The 16537-nt window shown below is 42.8% G+C and overlaps 1 protein-coding gene across 1 annotated transcript; it reads left to right on the top strand.

Moving 5' to 3' along the window:
* Positions 1 to 226: 226 nt before the first annotated feature.
* LMOD3 (leiomodin 3) lies at positions 227 to 14126 on the top strand. Its single transcript, XM_059387872.1, has 3 exons — positions 227 to 517; positions 3275 to 4675; positions 14100 to 14126. The coding sequence occupies exons 1-3, from the start codon at positions 227 to 229 to the stop codon at positions 14124 to 14126; spliced, it is 1719 nt and encodes a 572-aa protein (XP_059243855.1).
* The last annotated feature ends 2411 nt before the right edge of the window (positions 14127 to 16537 follow it).

Raw genomic sequence — 16537 nt, 5'->3', positions numbered from 1 at the left:
CTGCTTAATATAGATACGGCGTGAGCTTAGCTATAGTCCCCCCCCCCCCCAGCTGCTCAGCACAGGCCACTGAGATCCTCAGGGGTGAAAACCTCTTTAAGCAGTGTTAACCTGGAATGTTTGTTAACCAGGGGGAATTCCTTGAGAGTTTTTGCTTATTTGGAGAGAGTCTTTGATTATTTCTCCTTTTCTAGTAACAGAGAAAAATACAGGGGGGGAAAAAATCATGTCAGAACACAGCAGGAATTCAGACGAAGAACTCTTTGATGAGGAGATTGATGAAGATGAAATCTTGGCCAACCTGTCCCCCGAAGAGCTGAGAAAACTGCAGTCAGAAATGGAAGTGATGGCCCCGGACCCCAGGCTTCCCGTTGGAATGATTCAGAAGGATCAGACCGACAAGCCACCCACAGGAAATTTTGACCATAAGTCTCTAATGGATTATATGTATTGGCAAAAGGCATCCAGACGCATGCTGGAGGATGAACGTGTCCCTGTCACCTTTGTGCCGTCCCAGGTAATCAGGAATTTGTGTACAGCAGAGAATCGTCTGCCTGGGCCCGAGCGACAGGTGTCCCTGCGGCAACTGTCCGTTTCTCAAGACTTCATGTTTGGTCTTGTTTTGTTGCCGCTGCTAGATTAGGTCATTAACATTTAATCTGATGTCGGACTGGAACTTCCTGAAACACTTACATGGTATAACTGGGAAGGAAAAATGATAGTTTTCGTGTAAATGTCTCTTTTTTTTTTTAATGGCTGTGGGGTTCACTGTGTAGGAAAGCCTGATTCTACAGACCTAATCTTAATGAATTAGCTCATAACCTATAAGAATTTGTCCTTAACTCCTTTTTTTTTTTTTTTTTTTTTTTTGGACACATAGAACGCTTTAAGAAGCTGATGAATGCTCTATACCCCTCCTTCTGCTTACACATTCTTAGGTAGTATTTCACAGAAAATTGCAAGGGCGTCACAGCCCTTCTGAAGTCTCGCCCCATAATCTATATAGTTCAACCATGTCAAATAACTCCCAAAATTCCATATTAACACAGTTTATTGGATATCAGTAATACATTTAGAAATTGACAGCTATTGAACAGTTGTTGTAAAGACCGTTCTTTCTGCAATATATTTCTTATATGGCCACTAGAATTGCATTTGCATCTATGAACCTATCATATATCAGCATACTTTTCTTAATGTTCCACTTAAAAAGGACAAAGCCAAAGGAAGACCAAGATCCCTGCAGGTAAAGACGCTTTTAGTTATACCTGCTGTTACAGCTCTATCTTCTCACATTGCTATCATGCTGGCTGTGATTAAGGAAACTTACAAACTGGTTTCAGGGTCAGAAGAGTTTAAACATGTACTAAATTTAAGCAATTGCCCGTTTGGTCAGGTTGGAGTTTAAGGTACAATCTGCAGCTATTTGGAGTGACTATATTATACAGTTGGAGTAAGAACCAATTCTATTCTGAATGCAAATTTCAGAAAAAGAAAACTGGGTACTTTGAACACTTTTGTCTTCCCTTAGTATAATTTAAACAGCTTGATGATTGTCTCCCCCTACTGGGACAGATGAGAAATGCAGTAGAGAAGGCTTTAAAGTGGTTAGGATGACTGTTGCCAACTGTCACTTCCAACCTACCGTATGTTGTAAGCAAGAAGATCAAGTTCTTGCTTGAAAATGCTACACCAGCTTTCAAAATGACACCTATGAGGTACACATGTGGTATAGGAAAGCACACTAATTGATAAGCAAGAATCTAACAAACATCGTTTAGAAACTGCTAATTTCCTTTCTAAACTAAGGCATTGTTCCCTTTTTTTTTTTTAAGATTTTATTTATTTATTTGATAGAGAGATCACAAGTAGGCAGAGAGGCAGACAGAGAGAGAGGGGGAAGCAGGCTCCCTGCTGAGCAGAGAGCCCAACGCGGGGCTTGACCCTAGGACCCTGAGACCATGACCTGAGTTGAAGGCAGAGGCTTTAACCCACTGAGCTGCCCAGGTGCCCCAAAGCATTGTTTCTAAAGATCTGTATAATCTGATCCTCTTCTGTAGCCAGCACTGCCCCCTAAAGACTTTGTTTCAAAAGAAACTGGACTCATGATCCTGTCCTCAAAGTAGTCAGGATAGTGGTCATAGAACTGAGGAGACAAAAAATCCAAGTCTAGGTCTTTGGTATATTTCAGGGTATCAAAATGCTCTCACTTTTCCCACAGTATGTTATGTTTTCAGGGAAAGTTGATATACACATTATATTAGATTAGCAGGTATCTTGGGATGTAAGTTTTGTTTGGAGCAATGAGTAATTTGTGTAACCTAGGACTATTGAACACAAAAATGCCTATTTGGATATATATAAAACAAAGACTTCAGTGTATTGATCGATAACTCCATAAGGTTTTCAAAGCAAATAATTTTGGGGCCGCTTCTAGAATTGAACACCATTTTTAAAAACAATACAGAGTCCAAAACCAAAATTATGTTTCATTTTACCATATGGAATGAGATAAACACAGCACACCCCCCCCCCAAAATGTGTTTGTATCTATCTGTAGTATGGCTATAAAAGTTCATCTTTATTTAGATTATATTTGCTTACAAAACTAATACGTGTATTTTTTTAAAACACTTAAACACTTTAGAATTACATGCATCCCCTCTCCAGTTATCTTTTTTTTTTTAAGATTTTATTTATTTATTTGACATACAAAGATCACAAGTAGGCAGAAAAGCAGGCAGAGAGAGAGGAGGAAGCAGGCTCCCTGCTGAACAGAGAGCCCGATGTGGGGCTTGATCCCAGGAGCCTGGGACCATGACCTGAGCCAAAAGCAGAGGCTTAACCCGCTGAGCCACCCAGGCACCCCTCCAGTTATCTTTTTATCTTATTTTATTTTATTTTTAAAGTAATCTCTACAGCCAACATGGACTTGAACTCATAACCCTGAGATTAGGAGTCACATGCTCCTCTGACTGAGCCGGCCAGACACTGCCCCCTTCTCAGTTACCTTAATAATTCCCTCTATTTTTAAGAGAGAACTGATAATTGGGTAAGCATTACCATAGACTTGTTTTTCCTATACACTTATAAGCTTTTATATATTGTATATGTGTTTGTGTATATGTATACACACACAAATGGAACACTATACACACCATTTATTTGCTTACTCATTTCACTTCCTAATAAATCTCTTATTTCCAGTAGCGACTGCTCTGCTTCCTGTTTCTCCATCCCCATGTGTTCTAACCCTCATAAACCTCTCTTTTAGGTGGACACTCAAGAGCAGCATGAAGAAGTAGGCAAAGGTAATAAAAATGTGTCCCAGTATTTAAAAGAAAAGCTCAATAACGAAATTGCTGCAAATAAAAGAGAATCAAAAGGCAGCAGCGATGTCCCAGAAACCGATGATGCTGATGGTGAAGAAGATGAAGGAGATGACGGGGATGAGGATGACGAGGATGAAGATGACGAGGATGAAGACGAGGAAGGAAATGACGACAGTGAAGAGAGTGTGGAAAAGCCACAAAGAGGCGTGCAAGGTGGGGTAGAGCAGCAGATTAGGAACCGGGAGAGCAGCTGTGCACAAGTAGCTAAGAAGGCATTTGGAGAACAGAAAGACGGACCAGAGGTCCAAGAAAAAAGTGAGAAGAAAATATCAAAATTAGATCCCAAGAAGTTAGCGCTAGATACCAGTTTTCTAAAGGTAAGTGCGAGGCCTTCGGGAAACCAAACAGACCTGGATGGGAGCTTGAGGCGCGTTAGACAGAATGACCCTGACATGAAGGAGCTCAACCTGAACAACATTGAAAACATCCCCAAGGAGATGTTGCTGGACTTCGTCAACGCAATGAAGAAAAACAAACACATCAAAACCTTCAGCTTAGCCAACGTGGGCGCGGATGAGAACGTCGCGTTCGCCTTGGCGAACATGCTGCGGGAAAATAGGAGCATTACCACTCTCAACATCGAGTCCAACTTCATCACAGGGAAAGGAATCGTGGCCATCATGAGGTGCCTCCAGTTCAACGAGACGCTCACGGAACTTCGGTTCCACAATCAAAGGCACATGCTGGGCCACCATGCCGAAATGGAAATCTCCCGGCTGTTGAAGGCCAACACCACTCTCCTGAAGGTGGGCTACCATTTTGAGCTCCCGGGTCCCAGAATGGTGGTGACCAACCTGCTCACCAGGAATCAGGACAAGCAGCGGCAGAAAAGACAAGAGGAACAAAAACAGCAGCAGCTCAAAGAGCAGAGGAAGTTGATAGCCATGTTGGAGAATGGGTTGGGGCTGCCACCTGGAATGTGGGAGAGGCTGGGGGGACCCATGCCCGATCCCAGGATGCAGGAGTTCCTCCAGCCTCCTCCACAGCCGCCCAACCTCCAAGCGGCCGCCTTCAATCGACAGAATGAAATGATGAAGAAGCCGTCACAGCCCCCGAAGTACAGGACGGACCCTGACTCCTTCCGAGTGGTGAAGCTGAAGAGGATGCAACGCAAGTCTCGGATGCCCGAAGCCAGAGAGCCGCCCGAGAAGACCAACCTCAAAGATGTCATCAGAACGCTCAAACCGGTGCCGAAAAACAGGCCACCCCCGCTGGTGGAAATCACTCCCAGAGATCAGCTCTTGAATGACATTCGCCACAGTAATGTCGCCTATCTTAAGCCCGTAAGTAGAGGGGAGGAGAAATGGTGAACGAATTCCAGGGTATCCCACCTCTACCTCCTGCTTGTTTTAACTCCGGGAGAGTCTCACTAGTGGTGACTAACCGAAGGAAGCCATCAGCATTACCAGGGCAACAAAATTACCAGTTATCCCCAAGGACACATAAAGAACTAGACAACTTTGTACCAGTGCAATTCACAGCTAAGGTGGATTGAGCGATTATTGTAGGCCAGATACATTATATGAATTAACTCATCCTCTTAGCCCTAGGAGGTAGGTATTATTATTCTCTCTATTTTATAAAAGAGAAACTGAGGCTTAGAGAAGTTCAGTACCGTGTATAGGAGGCAGAGCTAGAAAGTGGTAGAATCGACACTGAAATTCAGCTCCAGGTCCAGGGCCAAGCGTTTATCCACCCCAGCCGCAGAGCTGACCTTCAGAGATCTCCAGGAACCTGCTGCAGGAATAAGTAAGGATGAAGCCTAATTTAGGCCCATCATTTGTAAATAACTGAGTGCTTCCAGAATGTTTAAAAATAGTTGGTTCTTTTTTAGTAGATGAAGATAGACTACCTGCGATGGCATTTCTGTACTCTTCACTGTTTAGGTGGCCAGATAAACGGTAAACGTCAGGATACCATCTCCAGAACCCCTGGCTAATTGCTACCTTTTCTTATTTTCCATCAGTTCTAAACTGCTATCAATTTTAAGCTCCGTGAATGAATGGAGTTTTGACTATGATTTCAGCTTTAATGTTTATTGTGATTCATGATTAACTGCTGCTGATACACGAAAATGTGTATTCCTTGCAGGTGAAGTTGAAGAAATATTTTTTTTTGTCATTACAATGATAGCACCTATGGAATCTGAAAGGCGTATGTCCAAAAGTCATAGGTACTTAATAATGAACTGTATAATTTAATTTAATTTAATTTATTTATTTGACAGAGATCACAAGTAGGCAGAGAGACAGGCAGAGAGAGAGGAAGGGAAGCAGGCTCCCTGCTGAGCAGAGAGCCCAATGCAAGGCTCGATCCCAGGACCCTGAGATCATGACCTGAGCCGAAGGCAGAGGCTTTAACCCACTGAGACACCCAGGTGCCCCGAACTGTATTATTTTAAAATCTAGAGTGTAATAGAGCCAAACAGTCCATCTATTATTTCATCATAGGGAGTCACAATTTCTTCAAGATGTGTTATACAGATGTATGTCCCTTCTTCCCATCTGCGGTAATGCAGAATTGACAGCATTCCATTCTTCTAAATCAAAGATGACTTTCCTCTGTGTCATAGAGGGATTCTGATTCTTCCTTGGGTAGAACAGGGTGAGAACACTAGAAGGTCCCCTGAGGTCAGACAAGAGTTCTTTGCCTGCCCTTGGGTAGTGTATAAAGAGTTTCTGCACCTGCTCTTCTCCAGGCAGCCAGACCCCCTGTAGGGGGGTGGCTTGGGGTGTTGATTTGGGAGAAACTAGCTCTGTCACTGTGTAACCAGTCATTGGTAAAGCATATTCAAGCTGCCTTGGAGGCTGTACCAAGAGAAAATAAGTCTGAAAAGACTGAAGAGGAGTCCCTTTTTTTTTTTTAAGAGATGGAGAGAAGGAAGGGCAGAGGGAGAGAAAGTATGTTAAGTAGGTGCCACGCCCAGCACAGAGCCCCATGCTGGGCTTGATCTCATGACCCTGAGATCATGACCTGAGCTGAAATCAAGCATCAGACAAGTGGGATGTCTGGGTGGCTCAGTCAGTTAAGTGTCTGCCTTTGGCAAGTCAGGGTCCTGGTATTGGGTCCTTCATCAGGCTCCCTGTTCAACTGGGTGTCTCCTGGTCTCTCTGCCCCTCCCCTATTAGTGTATTCTCTCTCTCTCTTTCTCTGAAATAAATAAAATCTTAAAAAAAAAAAAAAAAAGTCAGACTCAACCAACTGAGCCAGCCAGGTGCCCCAAGAGAAGTCTTTCTAAAATCTGCATTAGAGGTGACCTGTGGGTTCGGATTAGAAGAGAGCATGAAGTTCGGATGATTTTCTGACCCAATTCCCTGCCTTCCGAGGGAGTGTTCTCTGAGCAAGTCTGCTTACCCTGGAGTCTGTTTCATTCTGCCCATTCACTTATTTGTTAGTGTAGCACTTATGTAGTGCACCTGTGTGTCAGGTACCATCAGAGGGGACAGGGGCACGGGCCGAAAAAGACAGGCACAGTCTTGACCTCATGGAACTTACAGTCTTGGTTTTATAACTTCCACAACCAGGACCCTCTGCCTTTTAGTCAACCGAAACACTTCAACTTTGAGTCCAGATTCTAGAACAAAAGACATGAAAATAAATTAATGAGGATAACCACAAAAACGCAACCCTGGCTGATTGCTACATTTTCTATTTTCCATCAGTTCTAAACTGCTATCGGTTGTAAGCTGTGTTTTGTTTTGTGCTTGATGTCCGTTAAGAAAGAAGCACACTTCAAAGTAAATGCTGACATGATTTTTGAATGAGTGTCTTGCAAAGCAGCCTATGCTTTGAAGTGTCTTTTATCTGTTCCAAGGGATTGGCAGTTTCTCCTGCTTTCACCTGCCTGGCTTGGCCTGTGAGAGTCATCTCTGCAGGTGCATGAGATAGAGATTGTCACACAGCTTCATACACATAGTCCTGTGAATGCTCTGGAAAAAAAAAAAGATGTGCAAATGATTTCATCCCACTGACCAAAATTCACTCCACTAATGTCCCTTTGTTCCCCACCGATCAAATTGTGTTCCTTGCTGCATACATAGTAAATTTCTGCTTTCATTCTGAATCGCAGTGTGATCTTTTTAGAAGACAGTCTTTTTTATTGCGAAATCATTTGGACTTGCAGAAGTTCAAAAATAGTACAAAGAGTTACATTCCCACCCCATTTTGCCAAGTCGGCGTTGTCCTTCTTCAAAAAGCTACTCTAAATGGCAGCACATCTGCGTGCATAGTTAATGGAGCTGCTGATAGTGTGGAAAGCCGTGGTGTGTTCGTGCTTGAATCTACCGTCAACTGTTGTAAAGCTTACGGACTGTAAGATGCTTTCTGATTTGGGGATCTGTGGAAATGTCACAAAATGTGCCTCTTAGACTGAGCGGAATATAGAAAACACAATTGGTGGCAATACTACAAAATCTCAGCAGAAAGGGGTATTTTTAGTCAGTCAAATGAGACATAACAGCCCTCATTTGGGAAAAGTGAAATTAAAGATTTTTAGGTTTTTCTCCCCCACTCTTGGACTGGTGGAGAGAGATGCCCTCCAAACGCCTGGGTTTTGAAAGGATGAGGTTAGAATTAAAGTATAATTTTGAAATGTTGTGATTTTTAAAAAATATTTTTCCATTTAAATTCGATTAACTAACATATAATGTATTATTGGTTTCAGGGGTACAGGTCTGTGGTTCATCAGTCTTATATAATACCCGGTGCTCATTGCATCACATATCTCCCTTAATGTCCATCACCCACTTATCTCTTCCCCTCCAGGAAACCTCTCCTCCCTCCAGTAACTCCAGTTACCCTCCAGTAACCCTCAGTTTGTTTCCTATGATTAAGAGCCACTCATGGTTTATCTCCCTCTCTGATTTCATCTTGTTTTATTTTTTTTTCCTCTCTTCCTCTATACTCCTCGGTTTTGTTTCTTAAATTCCACATATCAGTGAGCTCATATGATAATTGCCTTTCTCTGACTGACTTATTTTGCTTAGCATAATACCCTCCATCCACATCATTGCAAATGGAAGATTTCATTTTCATTGTGATTTTTTTTTTTAAGATTTTATTTATTGGGGTGCCTGGGTGGCTCAGTAGGTTAAAGCCTCTGCCTTCGGCTCAGGTCATGATCCCAGGGTCCTGGGATCAAGCTCCGCAACACATTGGCCTCTCTGCTCAGCAGGGAGCCTGCCTCCTCCTTCCTCCTGCCTCTCTGCCTACTTGTGCTATCTCTCTCTGTCAAATAAATAAGTAAAATCTTAAAAAATATATTTTATTTATTTATTTGTCATAGAGAGAGCACAAGCAGGCCGAATGGCAGGCTCCCTGCTGGACAAGGAGCCCGATGTGGGACTCGATCCCAAAACCCTGGGATCATGACCTGAGCCAAAGGCAGCGGCTTAACCGACTGAGCCACCCAGGCGCCCCTCGTTGTGATTTTTTTAAAAGCTGAGGATCCTAACTGGAATCTTGAATATCCAAAAACATAAATGATTTAGTCTTAGCTAGTCTTGTTTTCCTTTTACAGTCTTCTGTTTTTCTCTCATGGACTTGAAAATAGTAATTTTGTATATGCAAAACATATCCCATCAAGCAGTCCGTTTATATTTTTTAATTGTATTTTTTTCATTTCAATGCCTGTTCTCTCCCCCACGCCATATTTCTGGCCTGGGACCCTTAAAATGAAGTTGGTAGCAAAGAATAAAGGGAAATCTATATACTGGCTTGGCTTAAATGCTACCTCCTCCAAGAAGCTGCCCTTTTACCCAGTTTAAGAGAGATGTGTTCTGTGGGCCAGGTATGTGAGAACAGGCCGACTGTCAGCCACATCTGCAGGCCTGGAGTGTTTGGCTTGGATATTGTTGTACCAAATTGAAAATACCCATAATAACATTTAGTTCTTTGGCACCACCTGAAACATCAGAGCTGGCCACAGTGGGCTTGGGTTTGCATGGCACTCATCAGCTGGATTTGACGTTTGGCTTCTCCCTTAAGATAGGTAATGGACTCTCCAGTTCTTCTCAGTCTCCACCATGCCATACCGCCTAATACCGGCCTGTTTCACTTGTTGACATTACTTACTTGGCTCCTGTAGAATTTTTTTAGTTTGTTTTGTTCTTGTTTTTAGCTGTGCTTTTAAACTCTGTCTTGCCTAACAAAGTGAATTCGTTCAATAATCACAGAGTCCTTTCCTGATGAGTTAATAACTGAGTAATTGGAGGCTTACCCCTCCCTGGGCAAATGTGGGATTTCCTTTTTCTTTTTTTCTTTTTTCTTCTTTTTTAAGATTTTATCCATTTACCTGAGAGACAGAGATCACAAGCAGACAGAGAGGCAGGCAGAGAGAGAGGAGGAAGCAGGCTCCCCGCTGAGCAGAGAGCCCGACTCGGGGCTCAATCCCAGGACCCTGGGATCATGACCTGAGCCGACGTCAGAGGCTTAAACCACTGAGCCACCCAGGTGCCCCGGGATTTCCCTTTATCCTGAAAAATTTTGTGGACCGTTCACTGCCTACCATCCCAGATGGGTCTTTGTACTTCTCCCTGAGATAAGATCCCATCTGTGACAATTTCATTTACCTATATCAATGCCCAGTGCCAATGCATTTATATCACACACAGGCTTCAGTGCCAATCAAAGAAGGTGGTTTAACATTCACTCAATTTCACCTTGGGCTCACCTCTCTATACCTGGATTGTTTCCACCCCAATGCCTAAAAACACAGCTAAATTTCTCCTTTGGAAAGACTTCAGTTTAAGAATATCAAAAGCACGGGGCGCCTGGGTGGCTCTGTGGGTTAAGCCTCTGCCTTTGTCTTGGGTCATGATCTCAGGGTCCTGGGATAGAGCCCCGCATTGGGCTCTCTGCTCAGCAGGGACCCTGCTCCCCACCCCCCCGCCTGCCTCTCAGCCTACTTGTGATCTCTGTCTGCCAATAAATAAACAAAACCTTAAAAAAAGAAAAGAATATCAAAAGTAGCCTTGGTTAGCCAAAAGACTCCATGACATATAGGTAGTTATGATTATGAAATGGGACATTATAGACCCTGGAGTCTTCATTTCCACCTCTGGCCATTTCTTCTTCGCCTCATTAACAAGATCTTCTTTCTCTTAAGGATTTCTGGATTCCGTACTTCCGCAGTTTCCTCCCATTTCCCATTTTATCTTCTCCTTTTGTTTCCATTGTCACATAATCTAGGATACTTCCCAGATCTCTCTTTCCATTTAGATCACTGGAGTTTTCTTAGCACCTTTGTTCAGTCTTTCCCCAGCCAACCTCTTTTTTTTTTTTTTTAATTTTATTTATTTATTTGACAGACGGAGATCACAAGCAGGCAGAGAGAGGAGGAAGCAGGCTCCCCGCTGAGCAGAGAGCCCCATGCAGGGCTCCATCCCAGGACTCTGAGACCATGACCTGAGCCAAAGGCAGTGGCTTAACCCACTGAACCACCCAGGCGCCCCCCCCCCCCCCCCGCAGCCAACCTCTTGAGTTGAGACCTGCTGGTGTTTCTGGTTCCCTGTGTTCACTGTTCTTTCCCTTCTCTTGCACATTCAGGTCTAAAGCCCCAGAGTTGTCTTCAATGACTTTTCCCTCTGCCCTATATTTTTGTTCCTTATTTTATTTGTTCCATCAGTTCTTTATACAAGAGGTCTCCTCGAGAAAGAACTGTGTAATATTTCAAACTCATCCTGAAAGAGCATACGTTGACCAGAACTACAGAGCATAGGAACTGCCTTTTCCTAATACCTAGTTGGAAAAAGAGTTTATGGTATACAATGTTTCTGAAGTCTGTGATGGTGAGTCTTAAATTTTAGCATGCATCAGAACCACCTTGAAGGCTGAGTGCCGATTCCTGAGCCCGTGTCTAGAGTTCCTGATTCAGTGGATTTTGTTTTTGTTTTTGTTTTTTTTTTTTTTAAAGATTTTATTTATTTATTTGACAGACAAAGATCACAAGCAGGCAGAGAGGCAGGCAGAGAGGCAGGCAGGGAGAGAGAGAGAGGGAAGCAAGCTCCCCGCTGAGCAGAGAGCCCGATGTGGGACTCGATCCCAGGATCCTGAGATCATGACCTGAGCCGAAGGCAGCGGCTTAACCCACTGAGCCACCCAGGCGCCCTGATTCAGTGGATTTTGGATGGTGCCTGAGAATTTGCCTTTCTCTCCAGGTCCTTGATGACACTGATTCTGCTACTGTGGACATCCCACTGACAACAACCCCAAGTCTATGGCACCCACGACGAATCACATCCCTTGATATTTCCCCCAAAGGGTCTTCTTTTCTTGCCTCCATACCCTTTGCTCATATGACCTTTAATTCTATCTCTTGAAAGCTATCCAAACAGGCTTGGCGCAAACAGGACTTCTTATAGCAAAAGAAACCAAACGAATCATCAGGAGTGAATGCACTCCCTCTATGTTTCCATGACCCTTCATGCGTATGTCTCTTACAGCATCTCCCACATTCTGCTTGAGCACCCTTATGAGTATAGTGTGGGTCTCCTAGTAGATTCTGAATTCCTCAGAGTAGGCCTTCCTCAGCTCTTTCTGGACACCTACTGGGGTGTTGACTGAAAGCAGTAATTCAAATTGATGTGCCCAATGAAATGACCCCTGGAGACGGTCTTCTTTTCCTGCCCCCGTCTCTGTGAGTTGTATATAAGTGTGAGCCCTGTGGGATGCTCTGCACACATACTTTCCTTAAATGAATTTTAACCAACCAGTGAAAGGGGGAACAGGGCCCCCAAACCATACAGCAAGCAGATTGCCATGTTTGTAAGTTTTATATATTTATAACATCAAGGCTGGTTATCTTTTCCTCTCTAGTTTCTGTCTTTGGGGTTCTGCTTAGAAATGGCTTCTTTTGAAGCTTACTAAAATATTTGCCCATCTTTTATTGCTGCTTTTGTCACTTTTAGTTTTTTTTTTTTTAATTCCCTATTACAGATGAGTTAAAAGGTTAAATTTTAGAAGGACGTAGGGGAGCAAGAAACCCACTTTGATATTTTTTTCCCCAAATCACTGATCAATGATAGCCAACCAGGGATTCTTTTTCACAATGTTCTGAATTGCCATCTTGGTCATGTTTTAAATATGTCAATATGTATCTGGGTTTACTATGTTGGGTCAGTGCCACATTTTGCTTTTTAAAGTATTTGTATTGTTTTGGATCCCTCCCCTGCATCTAAACATACATCTGGAATAGCATTATTTAAAATGCTTTCTTTTTCCCCCATCCCGCAATACAAAGAACACACTGTTTTAATTATTTGTTGCAGTGCTGTAGTTCTTTTAACTACGTGGCATTGTATTTTGGGCTCACTGGTGTTCTTCCCTGTTGGTGTTCTCCATGGTTGAGCCCTAGACAGGTGCATCCTGAAAGTCAGGCACTAGGATGGAGAGAGTCAGAAGCACATGGAGAACCCCTTGGTTTGAAGGCTGGGCAGGCAGTAGCAACTGCTTGAGGGCAGTTTCCCTAGTGGGCAGGAGATTGGGAAATCTTTCCAGCCAAAGGCTGAGAGAAGACTGGCTGCAGGAGGAGCCGTAACAGATGGCCAGAATGGCTCCTCACATTGGCAGGTGGATATGGGGAACAGGAGATAAATTCTTACTCATTATTATACAAGCTCTGAGTGTCCTGTGTACCTCTTCAGTGTCCTCTGGAAGGTTCCTGCAGGATGGCTAAGTCACTCCCAAGATGTAACACCACCTGGCACTGTTGAAGAACTTGCCTTATCTTTAAGGCGTTCCAATGATACAAACCTGCAAGTCAGATGTAAGCTACTCTTTGGTCATTTATTTTGCCCTTGGGCCTTCTTCTCCAAATACTTTGCTTTTTAAATTTAAGTGACCAAATTGGGAATGTGCTTCAAAAAGGAAAGGCTAGGTTATAAAAGAACATCTATCATGTACTCTTGTGGTATTTTTTTGTGGTTCAGGCTTGGGTATTGAAATCAGGCAGATCTGGGTTGCAATCCTGCCCTGGCACTAACCAGCTGGGTGGGAAACGCCTTCTCCTCTCTGAGCCTGTCTCCTCCTTAACAAGGCTATTGTAGAGTAAAATGAGAAAATGTTCTTGAAGTGTGGTATTGCTTACTAACTTGTTTTCTATCACATAATCCTTAAAATAGCTTTTTCTGCTAGACCCGTGCTGTTATGGTCAGTTTATAGCTGAGAACACTGATACCCGCGACCGCACATCTAGTAATACAGTACCAGGATTTGAACTGGGCAGACTCCAGCATCTGCCCTTTTGGGCTTTTTGTTTCGTTTTTTGTTTTGTTTTGTTTTTAAGATTTTATTTATTTATTTGACAGAGATCACAAGTAGGCAGAGAGAGAGAGATTGAGGAAGCAGGCTCCCCACTGAGCAGAGAGCCTGATGAGGGGCTCGATCCCAAGACCCTGGGATCATGACCTGAGCCGAAGACAGAGGCTTTAACCCACTGAACCACCCAGGCACCCCTGCCCTTTTGTTTTTATGAGATGATTACCATGTGCTTACAGCCCTTAGATAAGTCCCTGGCATCACGAAATGCCCCAGGGATGATGGATACAGTTGTTATTGTTGTTTTATTATGCTTTGGGAGGCTCTCTGGCCCAAATTTCTCATCCATTTTTGCAACTTCAGAGGCATGTAAGTTTTGTCATTTTTGCTACCTAACTCTTGAATTTCCAGGATTAATTTTTTTCCCTTTTTTTCAACTACTTCAATCCACAGGTGCAACTGCCAAAGGAACTGGCATAAGTGGGAACAGAATAATCTTAGAAGAACAAGGAACTAAGACAATGAGTCTGGTCAGAGCTTGGAGACCGTCTCAGCAGCATACTTCTGGAGCCAAGTGGTAGAACTGGGAACAAGGCTGGCATCTGATAGGAGTATTCTGTAAAGGCAGGGGCAAAATAAGAGGCTGGCAAGGAAGGGGGAGATAAAAAAAATTACTCTTCTGGGACAACATTTTCTACTCCCAATCCGTTTGAGTGACTTGGGTGAAATTTAGCATTTTAAAAAAAAGAAAATTTTTTCCCCATAAACGTTTGTTTTACTATTGCTTTCTTCTGGTAAATGACAATAAATACTATAGATGTGTTAAATATTTCTTCCTCCATATAATTCATGGCACAAATCTGTATCACTCTGTGGAAATGTGAATTGAACTCCAGGCCCGCTGATGCTCTGAAATGGAAGACCTGTTCGTTAGCTCTTCTCTGGAGAAGGAGGCGGGATTTTCAGTTTGCAACCCTGTTAGCTTGCTCTCCTGGCCATTCCCCTGGCGCATCGTACTTCAGAAGGGGTATGTATCTGTGAGGAGTGGAGCAAGGGGGCACAGGACATGGAGAACACAGTGTTTCCAGGAAAAGTCATGGGGGAAAAACCCTGTAGGTATAGCTACATATATACGTGTAGACTTCCTTGTTTCCATATATAAAGGAACAAAGACAGCATTTTTGTTTTGTTTAAAAAATAAAATTTTTTGCATAAATAAGATAGTTAATCACAAGTTTTTAGTTTTTGCTAATGAAATATATATAAGTTTAGTTTGTGACGCTAATTTGGTCTTATAAGTCTCATCAGAAACCTTCTAAAGGCAACTTGCTATAGGATTAAACTTCAGTTTCTTAACATTATTCAAGGCCCTCCATTATCTGTTCCCAATTTAGTAACTGAGTCTGCTTTGCCACAGATTCTTATAATTCTCTTGATAAGACATCCTCATACATACCCTGTGCCTTGCTCTCCTTGATCCTTCCATGGAACACTTTCCAAAACACTTTTCTTCTTCTCTCTGTTACCTTCTTCTCTGTTACCTTCTTCAGGCTTACCAAAGTCCTAGGTGGGTTAGGTCCTAATCCTCCATAAAAATCTTCCAAACAACCCAAGTGGTCTTTCCAAGTTCCCGGAGTTCTTAATTATCTGGTCTAGTCGTTAGGTGCATAGAATCTGAAATTTTGTATAGATGTGGCATGAACATTAGAAATCAGGAAATCACACATTGGTGTCTTTTCTGTCTACTTTACCTGACTGAACAGATGGCACCTGCTCTCTTTCTACTTTTTTTTTTTTAATGTTATTTATTTATTTGACAGAGATCACAAGCAGGCAGAGAGGCAGGCGGGGCGGGGGGTGGGAAGCAGGCTCCCCGCAAAGCAGAGAGCCTGATGCGGGGCTCAATCCCAGGGCTCCGAGACCATGACCTGAGCCGAAGGCAGAGGCTTAACCCACTGAGCCACCCAGGCGCCCCTCTCTTTCTCCTTTTATATAATCATAGGTGGTACATCACAAGCAAAACTGGCTAGGAGAGAATAGATCTAATGGAGAAAAGTTAAACAACACATTATTTAGAAGGACAAGTCAAGGGAAAGAAATATGGTGTTTCCATTTTTTTAAGGATAATTTAGTGTGTACTAAAGTATCCACGTTTGAATAGCTATAGTTTCAGTCAGGTAACTGATTTTACAGTAGCAAATAGCTGAGAATTATTTTCTATGTTACCATTTCTATAAAACCTCCTTGCATGCCAAGCAGGAGCTTTGTAAGTGTCTAGCATATTCTACATCAAGAGCACCCATGGGACATAGTGCTCTAAACATGTTTAAAAGCTTACTATGTATTAGTGGTTGAAGTTCTTTTTTCTTTTTTTTTTTTAAGATTTCATTTATTTATTTGACACAGAGAGAGAGAGATCACAAGTAAGCAGAGGGGCAGGCAGCAAGAGAGAGGGAAGCGGGCTCCCTGCTGAACAGAAAGCAAAATGCGGGGCTCGATCCCAGGACCCTGCGATCATGACCTGAGCCCAAGGCGGAGGCTTAACCCACTGAGCCACCCAGGCACCCCAGTGGTTGAAGTTCTTGAAAGACCTTATATGTTTGCTTATATAGCCACAGCATTAATAAAGTCAGGAATTTCAAAAAGTGCTAATAGTCCCAAAAGATGGCTTTCATTTTAGTTGTGTGATGAGAAAAGGTGATCCAAATTCATAGCTTACTGTTTCACCACACAGACTTTTGTCAAGGGACAGGTGAAGCCGCTTACTTACACTTGTTCCATCTACCCACTCCTAACCTAAAAATCTTAGTTGAAGATTTTAACTTTTTTTTTTACTGTCTTAATTTTATTTATTTTCAGTGTTCCAAAATTCATTGTTTATGCATCACACC

The sequence above is a fragment of the Mustela nigripes genome, chromosome 2 (assembly GCF_022355385.1).
Source record: "Mustela nigripes isolate SB6536 chromosome 2, MUSNIG.SB6536, whole genome shotgun sequence".
NCBI classification, from domain to species: domain Eukaryota; kingdom Metazoa; phylum Chordata; class Mammalia; order Carnivora; family Mustelidae; genus Mustela; species Mustela nigripes.
This window is presented reverse-complemented; position numbering and strand designations above follow the sequence as displayed.

Coding starts and splice junctions, on each gene's coding strand:
- LMOD3 (XM_059387872.1), top strand. CDS start 227: ATGTCAGAACACAGCAGGAATTCAGACGAAGAACTCTTTGATGAGGAG. Junction 518..3,274: donor TCACCTTTGTGCCGTCCCAG/GTAATCAGGAAT, acceptor CCTCTCTTTTAG/GTGGACACTCAAGAGCAGCA. Junction 4,676..14,099: donor ATGTCGCCTATCTTAAGCCC/GTAAGTAGAGGG, acceptor TTCAATCCACAG/GTGCAACTGCCAAAGGAACT.